At 42.5% G+C, this 23,925-nt stretch overlaps 1 protein-coding gene across 1 annotated transcript in view; it reads left to right on the top strand.

Moving 5' to 3' along the window:
• Positions 1-23,925, top strand: part of LOC119166841 (uncharacterized) — a 25,724-nt gene continuing 1,799 nt past the window's right edge. The window contains exons 1-5 of the mRNA XM_037418215.2: positions 1-226; positions 4,149-4,221; positions 4,730-4,851; positions 8,456-8,590; positions 12,986-13,087. Of these exons, the coding sequence (XP_037274112.2) occupies positions 119-226; positions 4,149-4,221; positions 4,730-4,851; positions 8,456-8,590; positions 12,986-13,087 (540 nt within the window). The 5' untranslated portion in view covers positions 1-118. The remainder of the gene's footprint in view (positions 227-4,148; positions 4,222-4,729; positions 4,852-8,455; positions 8,591-12,985; positions 13,088-23,925) is intronic.

The raw sequence follows: 23,925 nt of genomic DNA on the forward strand, positions 1-23,925 counted from the left end.
TCATTTCTCCAGTTTCAGCAATGTCTATGTCATCTCTCTATGCGCATTACTTACAAGCGGTTCGGTTGACAGCGTCGGTATGTTTTGACAGGAGATTCTTTTTCACCTAAAGGAAATCATGAGCAAATCGCGCTTACGATGCTCATCGCTTTTCGAAATGATAGCGGCGAGTGGCCTTTGCCCAATTCCGTTGGAAACCGACCTTCTGAATGATTCGGAGCCATGTGTGAGTGTGGGTTTTCAGCTTTCGGTTCTCGCATGGTTCTCTCCTTTATTCGCTGAGCTCCTATTCGCTGAGCTGCCATTCTCGCTCATTGTTAATTGTCAGTTCCGGTATCTACGCACACGGAAGGGAGCTGTAAATAACGAGACGGGCCCACTATTAGTATCGTTTTTCTTTGGCCAATTAAAGCGCCCAAACTCATTGCTGCCAAACACACCAGCTTGACGACAACAGCAAAGTCGTTATTTCGACGTGCAACGCGCAGTGTGTATCATGTACTTTATCTTTTTTTATCTCCTAGTTTGGATGGTTTTACATCCACGTGCAGTTTCGAGTGATTAAGCTTTGTTGTGTTTTTTCTCTTTATAGTCTCTTACGCAATCATTCGATCGTTATGATGAGCAGCCAACCAGCAAGTTACGTCTAAAGTGACATAGAAGTGTGGCGATTTGGCATAGTTGGTATGACATGACGATAGTTGTAGCGCGAGGACAGAACGACGACAAGGAGTTAAGTTCGTGTCCTTCTTGTCTCTTTGTCGTCGTTCTGTTCTCGCGCTATATCTATCGTCAGGCTAAAGTGACAGTTTGACTCCGAAGAAAGCGTATGTAATGAGCATGCATTTCAGACAACGTAGTGGTCACTGGTCATCATTAAGTGATTTTTAAAGTGATGATAGGACACCAATGAATGTTGACGTGGTGGGCATAGAGAGGTAACCAGAGTGGAACTAAATATATTTAATATACAAAGATGCATATTGACACGTATAATCAAGGAAGTACCAAGACCTGAATTCTGCATTCGGAATTGTGCATTATATCAGGAAGATTGAAGTAGTTCAGATTAACGTAAAGCTGTTCTCTGTGCAAACGAAAAGTTATATGACTATGCAACCACACACATACATTCACAAGCAGCTGAATTGCATTTGCACAGTGAAAGCCACCTTCAGATCTTCATAATCTTCATTACGGTATTAAGGTAGCGAATTGAGTGAATATGTATATACTCATGATGGCCTACACAAACGAGACGCAAGCCTAGAAGAAACTACATGACACAAGCACTGTAAAGAACTGAAAGTTTTATAAGAAAGCATGGATTACAAAGGGAGGCAGTGCACGACTGCACCCCTTTGAAGAAATTTTCAGGAAATCTTATCTGTCATGGAGCTTACACACGCATGTCCCAGGAAATGTTGAGAACACTTATTTCCCCCACCCACAAAAAAAAACTAGAGCAACAACACCAGCTCTTAAAAATTTCCTGTTTGTATGTTCCGGGAAACAAATTTCAGCCAGCTCATTACAGAACAAACATTTCAATGCAATGCAAACTGGATTTTTGAGACTCGTGCTAAGGGGGGGGGGGTGCACAAAGTATCTGACCTAACCGCCTCATGCATTGGCCACCTAATTATCGCTTAAGAATTAGCGAGTGTTCACTTACATTTCATTGAATTGAACACATTTCATATTGAGCTAAACGAAATTACCGTAGGCACAACAGTGGTACATGTGCCTCTGTTGAGAGTGGCTGTGATGCCGTAGAAAAACTCTCAAACTTCCATTTATACTTGGCATAGTAGTGCAACATCAGATTTTCCTCACTAGTGCTGTTGCTGTAAAACTTGTTGTACTAAACAAATAAAGGTCACAGAGAAATGAATAGGAAGACATGATTTCAGCTTTAGAAAAAACAAAGTTGGGTGAGTATGTACTGATCCATAAAAAAACTGGGGAGCACAAAGCACACAAAATACACTACAAAAACTAGACAAGATGAATTCTCACTACAAACTGTTTCAACCGAGTTTGGAGTGAGCAATCATCTTGTACACTTCATGTGTGGTATTTTGTCCATTGGTGCTCCCAATTACCTTCATTGATATTTCTCAACTGTTTTTTTAGAAAAGTAAAGGTGATGAAGTGAGTGGTAATGAAAGTTTCTCATCAACATTGCTAGTTTTATATAGCAATGTTGATGAAATGAATTATTTGCAAGTTTTTTAGTTGGCTTTTTCACAAGAGGATCATAAGAATGTGCTGGCTCTAATCACTGCACATTCGTCGAACAAGAAAAACGTCGTATGAGACTGAGGTTTTGATGAGAGGACTCGTCTTGAACAGTTGAAATGAATGTTGCAAGTTTTTCTCGGGTGGCGTTTCATCTGGCCCACTGTCTCCTACCTCCAGTCGGGCAGGACCACCTTGCCTATGCTCGCTCTTGTGTACGAAGTGCATGCCCTTCATTCGCTAAAATGCAACATAGCACCCTGCTTTTGGTATGTTGATGGAGCATATTTCTCTTCTTTAAATGCAAGTAGCTGTACAATGCTTGCCCAGTGGCACTATGGCCTTCCGTTTATCAATCATTGGGGTTTAATGCCTTAGCACCACGATATGACGAGAGATGTCGTAGTGAAAAGGCCGCATAAATTTTGACCACTTGGTGTTCTTTAACCTGTACCTAAATCAAAGTGCAAAGGCTTCAAGCATTTTTGTATCCATCGAAAATGTGGCTGTGGTGACGAGGATTTGATCCCGTAACCTTTGGGTCGGTAATTGAGCACCATACACATTAGACCACTGTTGCAGGTCTCAGATCTATCTGGTCTATCTACATTGGCTCTATAATGTCTACTACGTGCGCATGGTTGCACCTGATGAACACTTCTGCTTTCAAGCTTAGTATCAGCCTAAAGTGCACACAAATCAAACACTCCTCACATATTTGTTTCTGTATTTATTATTTTTGCAATTTTGTCCAGTTCTTCACACTGTGTTGATGGTGCATGTCACGAGCATACTGTGTCAATAATTGTAATTATAACGACACTAAGCCACCGCTGCTTACTAATGATAGTCATCTTGAAAATTGCATAACTTTACTGCCCATACTATTCCCCGTTATTGTCATACCACTTATAATCAGGCCCACTTTCAGAAGGTGGTCCTCATGAATCGGTGAGCCACGCTTTTCAAGTTATTTGTACTTGTAACATGATTATCTTTGCAAACATTGTACATTTTGAGTATAGCTCTTGGTTTCACATGTTCAGTCCGTTTCTGTGACTTTACTCTTCAAAATTCAAAATTTTTTTCTTGCTTTGTGAATATGAAAGTTGGCATCATTAGGTAAAACTAGTCAGAAGGCATTATAGTAGAGATAGGTAACAAATTTGGCTTTCTGTGTACATCTATCATATACAAATGACAAAGTTCACTTTGCCATTAATAGTAGATATCACATCTTCCTGCGTTTTTTCACTCTTGTTTCTTTCTTTTTCAGTGTGTGAACAATATGTGCCCTGTTATTGCTTTTTTTTGTTTTTCGCTCCAATCACATAACCAACAAAGTAATGTTAGGAGGTTTCGTTGCAAAGCAAATATTCCTTCATTAAGATATCCACCCAATTTATTGTACCAACATGGGATGGTGTGCCACCTGTGGACAGCACAGTTAACTGCAAATGTAAGCATTCTAAGGGGGGCACAATCTAAATGACCACATATGTCGAAAATTCCAAAATCGCCATTAAAGAGCATGTTCAAGCTTGTACACACAATCTTACCACCGCTGCAAGGAGCACATGTATTTTACTGTCCTCACGTATTTGTAATTGCTTTGCAATGCTATGCCACTAGGCCATATTGGGTGTTCTGCTAAAATATTTTTCGAAATTGTTGTACCAGCACAGTATAGTGCTGCCATCTGTGAGCAATGCTTTTAACAGATATTTAAAACCTTTCACATTTGAAATGCTCTAGTTCAGGGACAGTCAAACAAATGGAAGCTCAGCTGCCAACAAACATTACAGATAAGTTGTTTTTTCTGCAAATAACAAACAAGACTGTACAATCGTTTTTGTGCACTGCAAAGATATACCCTTATTCTATGTTGATTCTATCCTTAACTGCAGGACAAGAGCCTCCTAGATGTCCTGCACCAGCTCGAAGCCCTTGTGACAGGAAACATGACTCCGGCCACACCAGGTGAAATCTGTTGTAGTAGTGTTGAGGGGGGTGCTTACACCCATTTTTCAAGCTGAGTGTACACTGTCATTCGATTGACTCTGAGTGACGGTCAAGCTCAGGAAATGCTGATGTTTTATTTTGACATTAACCCTTTAATGCCTGACTTATGAAACTGTCAAAGAAAAGTTATTTTCATTTTCCAGCTTTGAATAGTAACCTTTAGATGATTCTGCAATTAGATTATCTAATATGCAACTTTAATGCATAATTTTATGTATGTCGCAAATTCTCCATATGCCACAAAAGCGAGGACCTTGCAACAGAAGACGTGCTTCAGAACTAAGTAACATTTCCTGTTTCACCTCTTAGGTGCGTGCACACCAAATAAACAAAATTATTCAGGATCGAACTAACGCCACCCAGGCGATAAAAAACCTTTTTCAATTTTGCCAATGACTTGTGTTCTAAAAAAAAAAAAGAGGCAGTGTGTTTTGTTTCCTAGTTTTTCTTTGCAATACATTTGCAGAGTTCGTACCATCATCGAACTTCGTTGCAATGCTGGCAATCGGTTGGCTCGCGGCGCAAGAGAATGCTCTGGAGATTCTGTTGCAGCGGACCATTTTTTCTGCTGGGACAGGTGTAACAAAGGTGAGAGATATTAAGGCATCTTGCATTAATTATTGACCTGAGCAATAATTTTTAGATCGTACTGTTAAGTAGTGGATTGTGTATGGGTGCACCATAAGCGGAGCCGTACTTCGCAGCACAGAAACAAGAACAGAATGTTGCATGAACTGCTGCCCTTGAAAATATTGTAATATGCGCGCTTCTAGTTTTTCTGTATAGTGTAAGAGAAATCAGACACAACGCCTGTTCGCTAGGCCGGCTGTTCTTATTCTGATTTCCTCTTTCATTGCTTCGTTCCAACTGCCCATGCCCCAGGACCTCGATGTCGGTCTTCGTCATTACAGTTGGCCATCACTGAAGTGTGTGAAGTTCTGGTCGGTGTGGCTGGCTGCATCATGGTGGTCTGTCTTGGCCTTGCTGTGACATGGCTCGCGTATCTTCCATAAGCTTGTCGGGCGGGGGAAGGGGGGCACTGGCTATTTTCCTGTGGCAGTTACTGGCCATGTCATAGTGATCGTAGTTCTCGGATGTGCTGTGGTCTGGCTTGGAATGTTCCCGATGACGATGCCTCTGGTCTGTGGTGCTGACGGCGTCGTTGTGGTCGCATGACTGAGCTGGCCGCATGCAGTTTGCGGTCGCATGCAAGATCCAATTTTTGCTGCTTTTTCACATTCATGCCTCGAGTCTGTACATACTGACCGGAGGAAGGATGCAAATGAGCTCAGACCTGTCTGCACTCCCCGCCAAGATTGACACGGGTATCGAAAGCTACATCTGTTGTGGTGCTCCTCCCTCTGAACTTGTCAACGCCTAGTCTATCAGCGATGGATACCGAGTGAGAAAGCTCTTTGTTGTGGTCCATGTGATCGGAGGGAAACATAGTGGCAGTCCAAATTAAGTGGTTCTTCTGGTGAATGAACTCACAGGCCAGGGCTAGCGGGTATCGGCTTCTTCAGGCTGGGGATTGTGGGTGGTATTTTTATCTGGTGGCGCAGGAGTCAACGAATCCAAAAGGTGTGGCATGAAGGCCTGCTCATGGCTGGTATCGGTGTTGAGTGCGTCTCCTTCCGCGTCCGCAATTTCGTCTGTGCAGTAACTCTCGGAAACAGGTGGGCAAAGTACTTAATTAGCTGAATAGTTTGAGCCACGCGAAGGCGGTCGGTAGCCACTGGGAGCTGCAAACGAAGCAGTATGCACGGCGGGCTGGCGCACGGCATCGGCGTAAGTCGGTACGGGGCGTTCCTGCAATTGCTGTTCAAGTCGAACAGGTTGCGCCTTGGGTTCGGCTTGAAGAATGGCGTGGCGAACTTCATCTTTGATCAGGGTAGTCAGAGATGAAACTGGCGTTGCGACTTGTCGGGGCAGCAGGTTCTGGAGCTCTTCCTTCACAATGGATCGCACCATTTCCCTCAATACGTCGCTGCTGCTTCCAAGGTTTGCTGAGAAGACATCCGCAGGAACACTACTCGTGTTATGATTGTAGTGACAGGAGCGCTGCTGCAATGCCCGCTCTATGGAGGTGGCTTCGTTGCGGAATTCAGCAACTGTACAAGGTTGGTTGCGTACCAAACCGGCAAATAACTTCTGTTTGACACCTCGCATCAAGTGACGCAGCTTTTTCTCTTCGTTCATGTTCGGGTCAGCGCGTTTGAAAAGGCGGGACATGTCCTCAATATACATGCCAACGCTTTTGTTCGTGCGCTGGTTTCTGGACTGTAGAGCGTTCTTCGTCTTCTCCCGATGATCGGTGCTGGCATATGTAGATATAATTTGTCGTCAGAATTCTTCCCCTGCGGTATGAACGCTTCGTGGTTTTCATACCACGTCCTCGCTGCATCCTTCAATGCGAAGTACACGCGACGCAGTTTCCTTGCTTCATCCCAGCCGTTGGTCTTCACAACCCGCTCGAAGTGTTCTAACCAATCCTCCACATCCTCGAACGTGTCGCCGTGGAAGGGCTCAGGCAAGCACGGTGGGGACAGAATAAGTTCCAATGATGTCACCTGGTAAGCCATCGTTCCGTTGTCTGTGGACGCTGCTTGTGTTGCTAGAGCACTGGGGAGGGGTGCGAATTCAGGCGGCTCTCCTCAGAGGCGGCGGCTTGAACGCTGGTGTACCGGAGTCAGTTCGCCAAATTCCAGTCGTTGAGGATCGGGGCTTCGCTCTCTTGCGCAAAGGGGGCTTCCAATCATACCCAGCACCTCCACCAGAATGTAACGGGTGAAAGAGAAGAAACTTCAAAAACTAGTTTATTATGGGCGAACTTGTGCCCTGAAAATTATGTGCAAAAAGATGAAAGAATCCGCTAGAGCGTTCCAAAACAAAAACTGTTCATCTGCCAACGCACCTTCTTCTTCTTCGCAGCTCCAACCCACGCTGACTCGTGCCCGTGAACAAGAGGCATGAGTCGTGCGGCCCCAAGCAGGAGTGCGCACAAGACTGTGGACGCTGATTCTTCATAATGTCGGATAGCGTAAACAGTCTCTGTGGCAATATGTAGAGTTCTGACGTACAGTACTCACGAGTCATATAACTACTCATAGGTAGTGCCCATGTACAGTAACTTGGGTTTTACCTTGGGTACGCAAGGGCTTGTACTTATTGGTAGTACTTACTGGTACGGATATTACTTACAGGCAGCTCTCATTGGTGATACTTACGTGTAGTGCTTATGTGTTGCCTTTCAGCACTAGTTTATGCAAATTGAGTACTTACGTACGACTAAAAAACTTCAAAGTAGGCTAATGACTGCATGCCGAGTAATGAATAAGATTTGAGTGACATAAAATTAAGAAACATTAAGACAGCCGTCTGAATGAACCAACTATGTATATGGTATTGCACTAAACTGCACATCAAGGCACTTGAGATCATTGTTATAGTAGTATGGTATAACATAGTATAGTATAGTGTAGATTGTAGTTTTGTGTCGGGTCATGCTGTGATATGTCACATCTTGTACTGTGTCACATCAGCTTTTAACATACCACTGTACTACCTTACATAAAACTACGATCTATACTATAATATACTATTGTTTTATTTATTTATTAAGCAAGTAGTTAAAATAGTAGTATAGTTTAGTATAGATCATAGTTTTGTGTCAGGTTGTGCTGTGATGTGTGAATAAATAATATACACTCAAACTTCGATATAATGAACCCGGTTATTATGAAATATCGGATATAATGAAGTGAGTGAAAGATAGTCTTGCGACAGGTATAGTCTCAAGAAGTTAACATCATAACGAATTTTTGATATAATGAACTTATTTTCGTGTATGATGCCACTTTGTGAAAATGAGGTTAGAGTTAGTAATATAGTATACTATAGGTCATGGCTTTGTGTTGGGTCGTGCTGTGATATCTCCCATCTTTTTGTACTCTGTCACATGGGCTTGTGCTGTTTCATGTCATCTAGTGCAGTATTGCGTCACGTTTTGATCTACCCCATGGTACTTGATTGTGTCCAGTTGCATTCTGCATTATATCCTGTCGTGTTGTATACTTCATGCACTTTGTGTCACGTTCCTATTGTTTTGGGTTGTATCATGACGTCTAATGTGCTGTGTTCTCTAATTGAATTCTTTAATGTAAAAATGGCATTCCAACCTGTTGCATTGCAGAAGCAAGATTGCCAGCTGCAGCTGCAGCCTGTCTGTGCCAACGAAAAAGCCTTGTATCCCGCCTGGTCACGCCTACGCCTCAGCTTCAGGTGCCTTGCGGCTGTCATGCAACAGCATGCATCTCTACTGCACCGGGTCAGTGTATGGCTTGTATGTTACGAATGCGTGACAGAGGTTCAGGAAACGAGGGAAACTTGAAGACATGAAAAAATTTGGGGGCTTTAGGCTTCGCCTTTATGAGTTGAATGCGAAAGCGATAACCTGTGCCTATTGTGTACTTCAAACACTTGGCGCATGAAATCTGTTCTAACTTGCTATGCACGCTCTACTTGGCCCTAAGCGAATAGGCACAGTAACGTGTGTGCCTTTTGTAGTGGGTGACTGGCTTTAAACCGTGAAGTCACATGTTCCAACGTCCGATCGCAATGTACTCTTGTCCAACTGTTATTACGGCAATATTTCGTGTTGTATTGTCAGTCACGTATACAGGACGCGTGTCTGTAAAGCATGAAAATTACTTTCGCTGCATTTCCAAGCAGAGGCAGATATTTTCACTGTATTCGCAAATACATGCATGGCTGTGTGGTAGAACACCCCCTTGCTTTGCAAACGACCCGGGTTTAATCCCCACTCGGACCCTGAATTTTTCATTGTTTTATTTGCATCTTTCTTGATTTTTCGTTTACGCACAAGATGATGATCTTTAAACTTACAACCAACGACACTGACGCCCACACCAGAATTTTCGTGAAACGAGTTTTAACGCTGTCGCGTTAAAACTGATAAACACGGGGTGTTGTGGAGCCGACGTTTCAACAAGCGCACTTGTCTTCTTCAAGGCTGAAGCGTTCAAGAAGACACGTTCACTTGTCAAAACGTTTGTTCTAGGGACATCCTGTATTCACAAATTTTTCGTCGCTGCATACCTGACGCGCTGAATATTTTTCCTGATTTCGAGAGGTTTCAGGTCAGATTACAGAAACTGGTGTGAATTCAAAGTAATAACTCTCATTTGCATGTTCAATTCTGCATAGCTGCGTCTTTGAGAAATGTTTGAAGAAACAACAAAGGCTTCAGGCAGCATGCCTCATTAACTAATGCAAATACAAATTATGACTTGCTATCACAATTAAGGCTTATTTACATTACGAGCTAATTGAAAACTAGGTAACAAAAGAAGAACAATTGTACTAAAAAGACATACGGTATGTCTTTTTAGTTTGATTTACATTTTTATGCTGCCAAGTTTCTCTGCCTTTCCTTTCTGGTGGCTACACCTGCATATTTGGTGTTACCAACCATTAAAAATTGCTCTTGTCCTGTGTTCTTAGTTTGTTTACATGTCTTTTACGCTTACAGAAGCTAGATATTCTCTGATTTGGTGAGAACTCCTAAAAGAATGATTAAAATACCCTCAACATTTATAGGTTTTAAGGCACAGTTTGGTGACAAGAAACAGACTGGTCGATTGAACATACTTACCGAAAAAGGCCATTAAATAGGGAAGCTCCTCTTGGGATCCAGAATTGCCTAGAGAAATTGGTCTTTGGAAGTGGTATTCATGGATTCTGCCATTACTGATGGATAACCGATTTTCATACGTCCGGGGTCATTGTCCTAGCCATAACAGCCCTTTACAAAACATCAGCTACTGATGGTGTTTTGTTTTTGCTTTTTTCCTCATTTCTACTTTACATAGCCTTACAAGTTTCTAAAAAGCTTTTCTTAGCTCAAAAGTTCGTGATCTGCCAGCAGCAAGTTATCTTTTCGCCCAATTTTCAGTCTTCACGCTTATGTTACAATTACTGCTAATGGCGTACCCTGTACTTTCCGTGGCATCATTGTCTGTTAGTTTTCATTAATATTGTTTCTTAGCTTTGACACACAGTTATGATCATTTTGTCTTCTGAAAAGTTGAATCATTTATAAGTGCAACAAGGGGCCTAATGTGCTTCGGGAACTTGTCAATTTTTAGAAAGGTTGAAATAAGAAAAATGCTCTCAGTCGTTCAGACGATAACCTCAAAGCCTTATAACTTTTCGTTCTAGGAAAGCTGGAACCACACAATTACATAATCTTATTGCAATTTTCGGTATCTGCAGTATCAATGTAATGAGGTTCTTTAGATTAAGCAGATAGAAAGAGCACGTCCCGTCGGCAACGGCAATGCTCTTAATAAAAATGGCGAGGCTGTTTCCTGGTTTTTCACTTTATGAAGAAACACACGAAAATAGACACGCAACAAGAATGCTATACGGGAACACAACGCGATACAACACAGAAAGAAAGCCCTCAAAGCAACACCCATGCTGAGTCCTACCATGAGAGCATCTTACCGGTGAGTGCTCGGAGCTTATGCGGGGCTCGTCTGCGCAGAAGAAGCATAACGCGGGAATGTCGGCATAACGAGAATTCGGCGAAGAGCAGGGCCACGTTCAGGTGTATGCACGACGAAGCAGGTAGGTGTCGAAGACAGGGCCGACAAAGTCGGGCAGTCTTCTCCTTAGCTGCGCCGACCAGGGACTATAACCAAGCACTCGTGCCTACATCCGACAGTTGACCTAGTGGCTGCGGTAACTTCCCGCTGGCTCCGTGGACCGTCGAAGCTTTAGGTCAAGTGAAGCAGGTCGCCTCGACTCTTGATTTATGCCAGGCACTTGGGACAAACCACGACCGTGATGCCGGCGAACCGCCTCCAGCCTGCTTCATCCTCAACGAACACCACCTTGCGCACTGGGTCGCACTCCTTGGCTGGACTCCTCGACCTTTCATGACCAAGAGCTCTTAGAAGGAGAAGATTAAAAAAAAAGCAACGAAGTATAGACAATGGTTGGTACTGCGTGAGCGCGCGCACCCAAAAGGGAAGCATGAGGCAGGGGACTCGAACTGCGATTGGCGCGGAAGCAGCTACGAGCTGTGATTGTCGACGTGGGCTTGGCAGGAGAAGCTCGCATCGCCAGCAACAGCACTGGCAGCGGGAGCGGCAGGACATTGACTCTGTGACGAGGGCATCCCGAGAGGCAGACGGAGACCTCAACCTGCTTCGAGGGAGGCTGCTCCGGATGCAGCAGCCACGTACAGCAAGCACCAATATTCCTGGCGCCAGCCCCTTTTGAAGCCAGCTGCTGAAAGCAGTCCTCAAGGGCCACCCGTGGTCCCTATGCCCAATCACCGAGGCATCCACCATGTCACCAACATCAGGCGATGACGGCGACGGGCGACCACATCAGCAGTGGCAGGGACGGCGACGTTTGTCGAGAGCATCGAGAACCTTGAGAGTGACGCAGCGTGGCCGATCCCGGACTTGACTAGCCGCGAATCGACTTGGTCAAGTAAAGTCGGCACGAATCGTAAAGCTATAGTTACCTGACGATGATTAGGACAGTTTAGAATGTGAAGGGATTTGTTGAGAGATATACTCTGAGAGATATACTCTGAGAGCTATTACTGTTTGTTCTGTACATTTTTGCATATATTGTTAAAGTGCCGTGAGTGTTTAATAAATGGGTTTTGTTGTTAACGGGGTGATGTCTCAGTTCATCGCCCGCAGCAGCAGCCCGTAATTTATGACAGCCTCTCCTTGGAGCTCACTGGGTTGCCACGTCAACAAGTGATTGGCCCCGGCAACCTTCATGGTAATTGCTGATTGGCCCACTTTTACCTTGTTGACGTAGCACCCTTGTGTCTATGTTCATCATCGTTGTCTTCTCTTGGTTTCTGTTTTGTGTGCGCTGCTTGTCTTCTTACTTTCGGTGTCACGCACTTTTCCAAGGCACTCACTTACCGTACGCACTGCACTCATCACAATGAAATACGTAGATCTTGCGGAATGAAATTGTATTTCAGCAGACTCTAGGCGATAACTTTACTAAAAATGTGATCAAATACAGTTTTTACGATTAATTCATTTAAAAAGAATTGTATGGTCTACATAAAAACTGGGATAATATTTGATGTGGGTACCTGAAAGTAAATTATAATGAGGTTTTCGAAATCCCAACCTAAATAATAAAGGGTCCTATGTTTTATTCTTTTGCTACCAAAAGAAAAAAAAAAAAAACTTGGCAAATTCATTGAAACATTTTTTCCCTCCATTCACAGAAGCTTTCTTTCGCTCAATAATATGGCACCATTTGTTCAATTCGGTGTCATTCCTTTACGTCACTAATAGCATAGAAAGTTATCTCGGAGGTGGTTTCATTGCATGGCAATAGAATAAAAAAATGGCAATAATATGAAAGTCTGGAAAAAAATGTTTAGAATGAACAAGTGTGGTCACCTAGTGTCAAGAAACGCAAGTATGGTTTGTATAGTCGTCATTGGTTTCGTGTGAGACCAGTTTTTGTTGATGTCTGGCATATTCATCATCAGTAATTTTGTTAGCAAATCTCATGACTATACTTATCAACGGTCATGAAAGGGTTAAAAAATGTTATGCCTCTTCCCCGCCCACTGCGTAGTTTGACAGTAATGAAAAATGAATGAATATAGACTTTTTAGTTACTTAAGGGTATCGCTTGCATCTTACAGGCACAGCAGTGGCTTCCCAGAGGCAAAGAGCAGCAGCGTGCCCTGAAGGCTTACCTCCATTGGAAGAAGGAAGAACAGCACTTGCTCTGGCAGGCATTGCTGGTAAGCCTTCGTCTTTCAGTCGACAAGGGATGGGGAGTGGTAAGCCTTCGTCTTTCAGTCGACTGGGGATGGGGAGTCATCTCCATGCAGTCACACACCAGAAAGCTTTAGGGAGTCCACTCTCTCTTAAGGTGTAACACGTTTGCATTCACAGATACCGAAACACCATACACTGGCAGGGACACGCAGGGCTGTAACTGAGGGGGAGTGGAGGGGGTTGTGACACCCCTGCAATTTTTTTTATGCGTTAACTTTGCGTGTGTCACACGTCTTCACATTAACCACCGGTTGCCAAAGTTAGCAATTCAACGCATAAACACCCCCCGAAACGAATTCCCGGCTGCGGCCCCGGAGACGTGTCGTGACACTTAAAACTTGATTACACAGACACATTTTCGTGTCTTGTGTTCTTGGTGCCCATACTGTACCACGAAATACGGAATGTTGTTCTGTATTAGTATTCTGTACGAGTATATTGAATAGGATTCCCTAATTAAAAGGGCTCATGGAGTGCTTTTTATTGGCCTTTTCGAAATGAGTCGGGTTTCCTCGCGTGTGCAGTTCGAAGTTTGATGGCGCAAAGGGAGAACAACGGAATATTATTCCGTATGAGCCCGATCAATGGATAAGCACTAAAATGACGATTTGCCTGCGGGCTGTCAATTTACAGCAGCTTGGTGCTTGTCTAGTTGCTCTCTTTGCCACGAGGGGAAGCCCAAGTGCTTACGCTTTTGTCTCCGGTAACTCTCCGATTGCAATAATTAAGCACTTAGTAAACAAACTGAAGCTCTCGATTCACACCTGTCATAAAGTTACACTACTGTACATGAAAAGTTACCCTGTGTACAATTTCAACAACTTTAACCCTTTAAATGCTTTGGGCGAGTAGAGCTCCTCCTAGCGGAATACGTACTCTCCTGTTGTGTTCAGGACGAGAAGCACCCTTCTTCGGCTCAGATTGCATGTCATCCACTAGATGGCAGCACTTACACGACGATTGAGTTTTTTCTTGCAGAAGGAGTACGCTTTTTGTTTAATAAAATGCCGTGCAGCGGCGCCGACCCATGCATAGCTGGCCCATCAACACAACAAAGAGGCTTCTTCGAGTGATGGTGATTCGAATACAGTTGTTTATCTTTTGCCTAGACAGCGATGACGATGGATTGAGTAGCTCCACCGGTCATGATGAAGACAGCTTGGAAGCGAATACCGCGAGCTCTCAGCAGTGAAGCTGCTTTGCGTTATTCTGTTTTGAGATTTTCCACATCATAACATTCCGAATCTTCCAAAGTGAAATAGCCCAACGGTGCTTAGCCTACACAAGTGAGGAAAGATGTGGCTACTTCAACTGTTTTTTACATAAGGTTTTTATTTTTATGAGCAGCTTATAGATTGCTTTTTGTGTATTTTTGAGAAGTAAATTTTATGGTGTTGGTTTTACTGAGAATTCGGCATAAATATCTTTTCAACATCGACTAGCTGCATTTTAGTACAATAAAGTTCGAAATCGGCAATAAAAGAAATAGTCACTTTTGGTTAAGAAACTTTGAAAAAATGTAACTTAGAAGTGTGGCAGCTTGGGCTAGTTGGTATGTCATGACGATAGTTATAGCGCGAGAACAAAACGACGACACAGAGACAAGAAGGACGTGTCTTTCGTGTCCTTCTTTTCTCTGTGTTGTCGTTTTGTTCTCGCGCTATAACTATCATCATCGTTTTGAAAAAAATATTGAGGACTTAAGGAATTAACCAGTACAGCCGAAGCGTTTGCTCGCATCAGCCAGCCAGGATAAAGAACCAAATCGAATGCTCCCTGTTGTTTAAGCCTGATCTGGGTACTTAGGCACAGTGTTTTGTTTAAATATATTTGTGTCTGGGTGCGGGGCAGAAATTTTAGGGGGGGGTGGCTGCCTTCCCACATCCTTCCCGCTGGTGTCGTCGCTGGTCTTCGTGTGGTGAAATCCATAGCCCACGCTTGTTACTGATTGGCTGATGCGAGCTCTACAGACTTTGTCTCAGGGCTTTCAGGTAGGGAGGCTGTGTGTGGAATGTTGGAGCTGAAATAGTTTTTGCGTTTTGTAGTGTTGGCCACGAACTTTATCTAATAAAAAAAACTGGACTTGCTTAGCTTTTATGATGGCTGCTTGAAGACAGAGTTTATGCTGTCGCTATAGACTGATTCATGTTCATGTGAAAAGAAACACAAATTTGTTGGTAATTTTTAAATTTTTGTGTTCAGAACTCTTTGGTGTCCCGATAACATGACTGAAGTTAATGTACCAAATTTAGCATTTTTTTCTTCTTTTTTATCTAGTTATGTTCCGATAGCCCATTACAAATGGAAGTACCCACTTATAAAATATTCTTGCTCTAGCAAGCTATGATGTCAGAAAGCCACTGCTTGGTTTTAGAACAGCTGTTCTTAGCATATATCTGATCTGGTGCAAAACTTGGGCATTGCAAGTTTAACCCCTTCCCCTTGCTCGTCCTTGCCAAACTGTTCCAAACTATTTTGGATGACGAAAGGCACTTTTGTCACCAGAATAACTAAAGTTGTCGTACTAATGGAACGATTCTTGGAATGCTCAAAATATTCAACAGCATTCTTGTACTTGTTCTGTTCTTCATTGTTATGTGTAGCTAGCGTTTTCATTGAGTATTTATTGATAAAAATTATTAAACTAATTTGACTTCATGTAAGCTTCAGTATTCTTTTTTGGACAACAGCGACATATTATTTTTGAGAAGATAATTATTCAATACCAAAGTAGCAAGAAACCATTTCAAAGAGTAGACTTATCACAATAACAATGCAGTCAGGATGTTAAAGTACCTAGGAGACGAGCAGCCATCTTTGAAGGTTCAAGTCGAAGTTTGTGATTGCGACACTTGTAATTATCATTTTTTGAGGACACGAGTGCGAACGCATGCAGTGGAACTGCTCGTATTTGCGCTTATCTCTCTTATCGCCGACTGAGGAAACAAAGGATGTCCGTTATCAGCCATGGCGTCTAAACATTGCATGTCGACGTGGCTTCTCAGCTCTGACAGTGTTTATCAAGCGCAATCACTGGGAGATAACGAGCATCACGCATGAGGGTGGGTGTGAGGTGTCAAGTCTTAGTGAAGCCAACAACCCAGTGGTACTGATATTGCTGGTATCAGCTACTCAATCAGCTTCTGGCCTGAACGCAGCATTGAACCTGAATCAGGAATCGAAAGCTTCTGTCTCATACTTGGAGAAAAAACATCGGTATAACAAACAAAATTTTTCGTGTGAAATAGTTCTGGAAGTTCTCCGTGTTCCCGTGACAGTAGGTAAACATTGAATACGGTTTTTCCCCGTCGTCTGCTTATCTGCCTCCTTGCCTTGTGCCATGCAGTCGTCGTGCCGTTGTCCAGTCGCGTTTTTATTTACCGTGTTGTCAGGTCACTTCCCAATCCTGCCTCACCTGTGACACCTAATCCTCCAATATGGCCGAGAAAAATAAACTTCACTGACTGCCGTCGAGCACCAAACCCATCACACACTGCACCATTGGAAACTTAGTACACTGACAACATTCTTCCTGTCATAATCGCGTCTTTTTTTTGGTGCCACATGAACTCAATGATGTAATTTAACAAGGTTTGTTGAGCTGGTTAATGCATAGTTGTTGACTATAGAAGTGCCAATGAAAAATTAAAATTGTGCCGATCTCGCAAAATGAGTAACATTAACATTTTTGCATGAAATAGAAATAGTTGCGAAATTTTGCACCCTACATTTCTTTTTGTAACCCTTGCGACCATCTTTAGTGATATGATGTGCACATATTGTGGAGGGCACTGCAAAAAAGTTGTTTTGAGGAGACAAAACAGCTAATTGCAGAAAAAGCAAGCAACATAACATCTGCTGTAAGACCCTGCTAAGTCAAGAGTAAAAGAAATCACTGATATGTGCTGGTATGTTCATTTTATGTGCCTTGTATACAGAATGGTGCACTAATAAGTGTGCTGTTAGAACGCATTGGCTCATTGGTCGTAAATGCATCTGATGATCAGCCAATTTGACTTCATCGAGTAAAATTGTGTTCTGGATCGTGCTTATAGTACTGCATTAAAGGAAGCAGTATGGTAGGCTAATATCACTTGTAAACCTGCCTGTTTGAAGTTTGCAGGCAACTTGAAATGTTATGATATGTCATCACACTGTTTGCACAGCAATGCATCTTGGCTGGTTTGCAGCACTGTATACAGTCGTGCGTAACGCAACCACGGTTGTAAAACGAGGGGTGACTTCCAGGAAGACAAAAAAAAAAGGACTTGTGTGCATCATTTCACTTTTTAAACTACAATTTAGTTAATCGATTCTAACGCGAGGGTTGGCTTCAGGTAGCAAAAAGCAGGAAGAAAACACGTTTTACATTCGAGTAAGTACGGTACCTTGCTCTTAAACGTGCGGTACGAAAAGCTGTAGTATTGTCATTATCGAAAAATGCTTATGTGGTGAAACTTCATAATATTGAAGATGTATCTTGTGCGAAGATAGCTTTGTTATACTCATAACAGAAAATAAGAACTTTTATAAAATAGGAGCTTTTGTATTTAGGGTTTATTGCATTGTAAGTACTCAATGGCAGTGCATGTTCTGGGTCATTTAAATCAGTTAAATCATGCATTTAATATTCCATTCCTGTGGCAGTAATAACTAAAGTGATTCAAAGGAAATATATACTTGTGCAGGTGAAATGGATTTTCTGTAGAAATATAGTGCACGGACAAGTGGAAGAGATGTGCACATACTAAGACGTATAGTCTCTGGGATATGGCCTATGGAAATGGATTTAGGGATGAGGTTTATAAAGCACCTTACCATTACAATGCATTATGATGCAGTTTTCCTGTTATGTAAGCTTTATGTTTGACATTGAATTTCTGTGGCAATAGCATTTTCAGGGAATATAAGGAAATAGCCATTTTATTGAATTCTAGACTACGAAAGAATGCGAAAGGCATAAGTACAAAGGCATTTGACCTTGGAGCATGCAAAGTGCCTTGAAGATATTTTTAAAAATCCACTGCCATTGAAATACAGTAACTATAACTATTCAATAAAGAATAAGGCTAGTTATAGTTTATACAATTTTGCATAAGTTTGTCTGTAACAGAGCCTGTCGAGCATTTCAGTGAGCACACTAACAACTTGCAGATGCCCTATTTGGATAGTGCTTAAATACTGGAGTATTTTGGGATTTAAGCATCAGTGTCACACAGGTGCTGGTTGAGTGTGTGTACATCAAGTTTTCCAGATTTGTGATTTTACTGTGGGCGTTGGAATCGCATGGGCACAATGGCACAATCGCGTTGGCACAGTGAAATGGCAGATGCTGTGCACATTATTAACTTAGCTTGCCAAACTCATTCTCACAGGTTAAAGGGGTACTGACATAGAATTTCACAGCAGAGATAGCCTGTAGGCTCAATTCTCGTGAACACGTGTATCATCGTCATCATCAGCCTGACTATGCCCAGTCCAGGGCAAAGGCCTCTTCCATGTTCTGCCAGTCATCTCGGTCCTGTGCTTGCTGCTGCTACTTTATACCGGCAAACTTCTCAATCTCATCTGCCCACCTAACTTTCTGTCTCCCCCTCACCCGTGTGCCTTCTCTTGGTATCCAGTCTGTGATCCTTTATGACCACCGGTTATCTTGCTTTCACTCTAAGTGCCCTGCCATGACCGTTTCTTCTTCTTGATTTTGACTATGATGCCCTTAACAACCGTTTGTTCCTTGATACACTCTGCCCGATTCTTGTCCCTTGGGGTTACACCTATCATTTTGTGAACATGTATATATGATTTACCAAATATGAACATCGAATGCAGCTTGGAAAGGTAACATTTGCGGTTCGCATGCCCGCCACAGCGCTGTATGCTGCACCTTACGACATTCACATCATGCAAAGCGACCCAAAGGAGACCCGAAAACTTTCTCATCATCACTGTGGCCGAGCTCCGACATGGCCAGCTAACTCTTGACGTCATAGTTGCCTTTTGCTGTGCTTGTGCCAGGAGGGTACTAATCAGTGGCTGCTCACGAGCTTATGGTGTGGAAGTCTTGAGAAAGTCTGGCCACCAGGTGAAGATGATGATGATGACAGCAACATCATTCTGCACATGCCTCCAGTGCATCGCAGTTCTGTGTGCCAGTTGCGTGCGGCAGCTTGTCATTTTTGTAGCTCTTCAGAATCGAAACTGACCATGTTGTTTTGACCTTAACGTGGGTGCGGCCCACAACCCTGCCTCTGTAGTTCAATAGGACCCCAATAAAGTTTATATGATGACTGACCGACTGGAACTGGTCGGTAAAAAAATGTGAGACGAAAAAATCGGTTGTCGGTTCCTTCAATCAGAGTTTTCTTTTTTTTTAAAAAAAAAAGAAAACTGTGATTGAAGGAACCGACAACCGATTTTTTCGGCTCACTTTTTTCGGTATGATTGAAAGCTTACCCTTCACAGTGTTTGTAGCTGCAGTAGTTACTCATAAAGGCACATAGTTATTTTATAAGCAGTATTTTATGATTTAAAAAGCTCTGAACACCGACGTGCCTTTTTGTCCAGCAATGCTGAGAATTGATAGCGATGCCGCTAGCCTTTCTAGAGACTTGTGCATGCTGTCATTATGCTGCTTTTGCAGGAGATCCTGTAAATATGCTTAACCACATTTATTCTGTGTTTTACAACTATTCTTGAAAATAACAAGCCATTACAATGAGACAATGTGGCTCTATACAGCATCCCTGTATTTGTATCGCATTGCGTGCGTCTGCACTCAAGGTTGATGCGTCAGTGTCGTGGATGACTTGTCCCATCGTCGTTCGTTACTCTCACAACACACGAGCCAAGCCAAGTCACCAAAAACGTCACTGCACGTCATTTCTGAGACAAAGTGTAGGTAAAAAATCATGTCACTCTAAAGCCTTAGCGACTTGGAAACTGTGTGCACGGTTTCGTGAGCACCCAGAAAAGTTTCCCAAGACGTGCCGAGCATGAGGAATTACGTCATGTGAAGGCAGCGCCACTTCATTGCGCACTACTAACGCAGGCCTATAAGTACGTTTTATGAATATCTTTTACTATAAAGATGCAAACAATATTTCCATATTAACAGGAAAATTGTTGACCGCGTACATTAGTTTACGGCCACATGACAGGGCAGCTTGGACATAGAATGTGTCTGTCACCAGGTGGCGCCACAGGCAATTTTCACGATTTTTAATGAAGAAATAAAAATGTAACTCCACTTTTCACGGCAAAAGTAGGGTTAATTCGAGTCACTATGAGGAACAATCTTTCCATCTGTGCAGTCATCTCATTTCATTTTCTGGGAAGTTGTCGGTTCCTTTAAGTATCAGTGGCGCGCTGCAGCAAACAGTACACCGTATTGTGACTAATGGGCCTACAGCAACGTATTGCAGAAAAAAGAAAAGTCGCACCAAAATTTTTTGGTCAGTATCAATTTGAAATGTACTCAGAAGCAGTTAGTGCAACTATAAGTCAGGTATTTTCAGACGGTCGTTTCTTTTGCTCCGATATGTGGGCATAGCTCAAAATTGATGGTACAGGCCTTTGCAATTGGGCCAACGATGACGGCTCACGAGTCTTCAATTATGCAAATGCTTAATTGCAAATACTTGCTATTCTATGAATTAGTCTTTCTTAATCCACACGTTTGCATGCTTTGACATTTATGCATGAGCAAAAAGCTTTTGTTCATGACAAGAAGTGTGCGAAACAAATGTGTGAGCTTAATCCATGCAGATGTTCTTTGACAGCAGATCCTTCGCAAATGAAACTGAGAGAAAAATTACATCGCACTCTTGCCTTGTTTTTCGTCACTCACCTATTTCAATAATATACAGTTTTTTTTTTGCTGGTATGGGTCCACGTCATTCCTGTTTCCCCATAGGCCGAGAGCGAGACATTGCCATGACATTATACGAAAATCTTAACAAACTTGTCTGGCGTGAATGAATGCAAATTGCAACGTTGACTCACCTTTACCGTGCAGTTGTTTCAGTTCCTCCTTAATAAGTGATTAAGTGACATCTCAGCAACAACAACAAAAAAACATCAAATTTTTTGTTTGGGAATTGATAATGCTTTTAGCAGTAAACGCAATGCTGGCATCATCATCGCACTCGGAGCGACATTGTGCAGCGTCTGCCAGGAATGCATGCCCGCGCTAGACAGCGCATGAAGAAAAGTACAAATGACTTTCAATGCAAATTGACGTCACGCATACACCAGTGGTTAGCCCTTTCATTTTTCGTTATCACCTGCCCATCAATCTATCGGCAACTAAATGTATTCTGCGAGATAAATTTCACAGCCAGTCACTCAATAAACTGAAAGCATTATGGTATTCAGTTATAATTATGAAATGTCTTCTTTTTTTGTTTTTCTGTCGGATACTGAACACTCGGACTAGGCATTGCAAAACTTATTAATGGGGGTCTAGATTTTGTTGAAATGGGTCCCGACGATGACCAAAATGTTTCGCGAAAATTTTTCGCACCCACCGAGGGTGATTTTTGTAAGGCAAATTGCTGAAATGAGTGATGGACTTAGCCCTGTCACGAAACAATGGTTTTATGGTTGCCTGACTGCCTTTTGGGGAAGCTGCTCATGGTGGCTTGCATATTTCTCACGCACATTTATCAGGAACCGGATCCAGCCAGTCCAGCTGTCTGTGATGTTATTTCTCGTCGAAGCTATAACGGGGCATTCACGCTCAATCGACTTTTTGTTTTTCTTGCCTTGCATGTTTTGCTAATGCAGTGCTGCTGGGGTGCGCAATATACGTGCACAAGTCTTGTAGCTTGTTGTTTTTCAGTTGTCATCGAAACCTATTCATAGCCAATACTCTTCAATCCCTGTTGATAAGTTAGAATTCAAAGCAGCATATTTACCATCTATTTATAACGTATTTATGCCACGTATATAATACCAGGTATCCACAGTTGGTGAGGAGTTGCATGATAAGACTGATTTAGGTAGTCTGTAGCTAGTTAACGAGTGTAAACGAGTAAACAGTGCTTCAGCTGCTTGGTGTGCATTGAGGTAACAAGTACGAGATTCACAATGCATGCCTCAAACACAAACCCTTCACATCACATTTCTCATTAAAATTTTGGGGGATACTGGTCCATAGGTAAAGTCCTAAAAGCATTGCCGTTGTCAGAGACCTTAAAGGGACACTAAAGAGGAACGATGACTTAATTTAGATTGACGAATTGCACTTAAAGAAGTCTAATGCTATATGTCCCACAATAATAAGTTAATTATTACCAGAGAAAATCAAGGTTGAAATTTCACAATGCATTAGCGTTATTTTTGTGGCATTGGCTCGATGAAACTTTCTGAAACTTTGTACGTCAGGTCTATAGCACCAACAGATTACTATGTACTCCATTTTTATCAGTTGTGAGCCATGAGGGACCTTGTAGATGCCTTCAAAATTTCTTATGTCGTGGTGTTTGGTGCGGGAACTCGCATTTTCTTTTCGTGTGTTACTAACACGCGGGAAATAGTTTAGCTCTTTAGTGTCCCTTTAAAATAAGCTGCATTGCGACAAAGTTTTCTAATGATATAGTGGAACAGAAACACCCTTCCCTGCATGCTTTGCCCCCTCCCCAGTTTTTTTTTTTTGCCATAGTTCTTCAGTTTTCGCAAGGCTGTCTTGACGAACATCTGCATTTTATGTTCATCAAGACAAGTCTCTGTGTCAATATTGTTTTCCTCAAAAAGCAAATCTTTTTTTGCAATTTGCAAGTCTCTGTGTCAATATTGTTTTCCTCAATAAGCAAACCTTCTGCCAGCAAACTGCCAAGGCTATTTGGGTCAGCTGTTCACATTGAATCACTTAGTTTTTTCACCTCATTTTCAACTGTGTGGGACCTACAACAATGTCGCCTTAGCAACTGCGTTCATAACACACTTGGTAAAGAAAATTGCAGCCTTGCTTTTGTACGAACCTTTGTCCCACTGAGAGTTTCAAATAAAGCCACTCCTACACATACAGTTTAACCAGAACTGAATGTTCCTTGTAAAATTACAGGAACCGTAGTTCTGATCTTGTATTTGCCTGTTCTCTCATACTCACCTGCCCAAGTCAACTACTTCAACTCATTTGCTTGAATTTATGCCTATCTACTGTTCCCACTCTCTCTGTTGCCCTGTGACAGAGCCACAGTGTCTAAAGAAAAAAAAAATTCGTTTACTGCAGTGTACACGTACACACTACAAAGGGCACAGCTTATTTGCCTGCATTTATGCCTGTTTACTGTTCCCACTTTCTATGCAAGTCTGTGACAGAGCCCTAGTGTGTCTCAATAAAAGGGAATTCTCATTTGCTGCAGTGTACACGTAGATGCTACGGAAGGGCGACCTGAGCAACGACTCGAACAGTGCACCTTGTTCATTCCTTACACTCGCCAATTTCCTTCATAAAAGACTTAGATAACTAATGCAGCCGCTCCTATTTGCACACAATAGACTGTACTTGGAATGCGCTTTGTCAACAGAGCCTGGTACATTAGAAGAATTTAACAGACCCCGCACATTGCTTATCAGCAAGTCAGACCCACAATTCCGGAAAAACTACCCCATGGTTTTTCAAACAGCGTTCCACTTCTTTACCGAGTGGAGTTTCATCTTGCGAAGTGGAAACTACGCGGACTGATCAACAGCTTGCAGGACTACGAGTTTTGGATGAACTATGCGATATTGTTCTGGAATGAGACAATGGGCTTACAGCAAGTTTAACTGATATTGTCTTGTTCTGCACGAAGCTCAT

This window comes from Rhipicephalus microplus, chromosome 6, assembly GCF_043290135.1.
Source record: "Rhipicephalus microplus isolate Deutch F79 chromosome 6, USDA_Rmic, whole genome shotgun sequence".
Classification (NCBI taxonomy): Eukaryota; Metazoa; Arthropoda; class Arachnida; order Ixodida; family Ixodidae; genus Rhipicephalus; species Rhipicephalus microplus.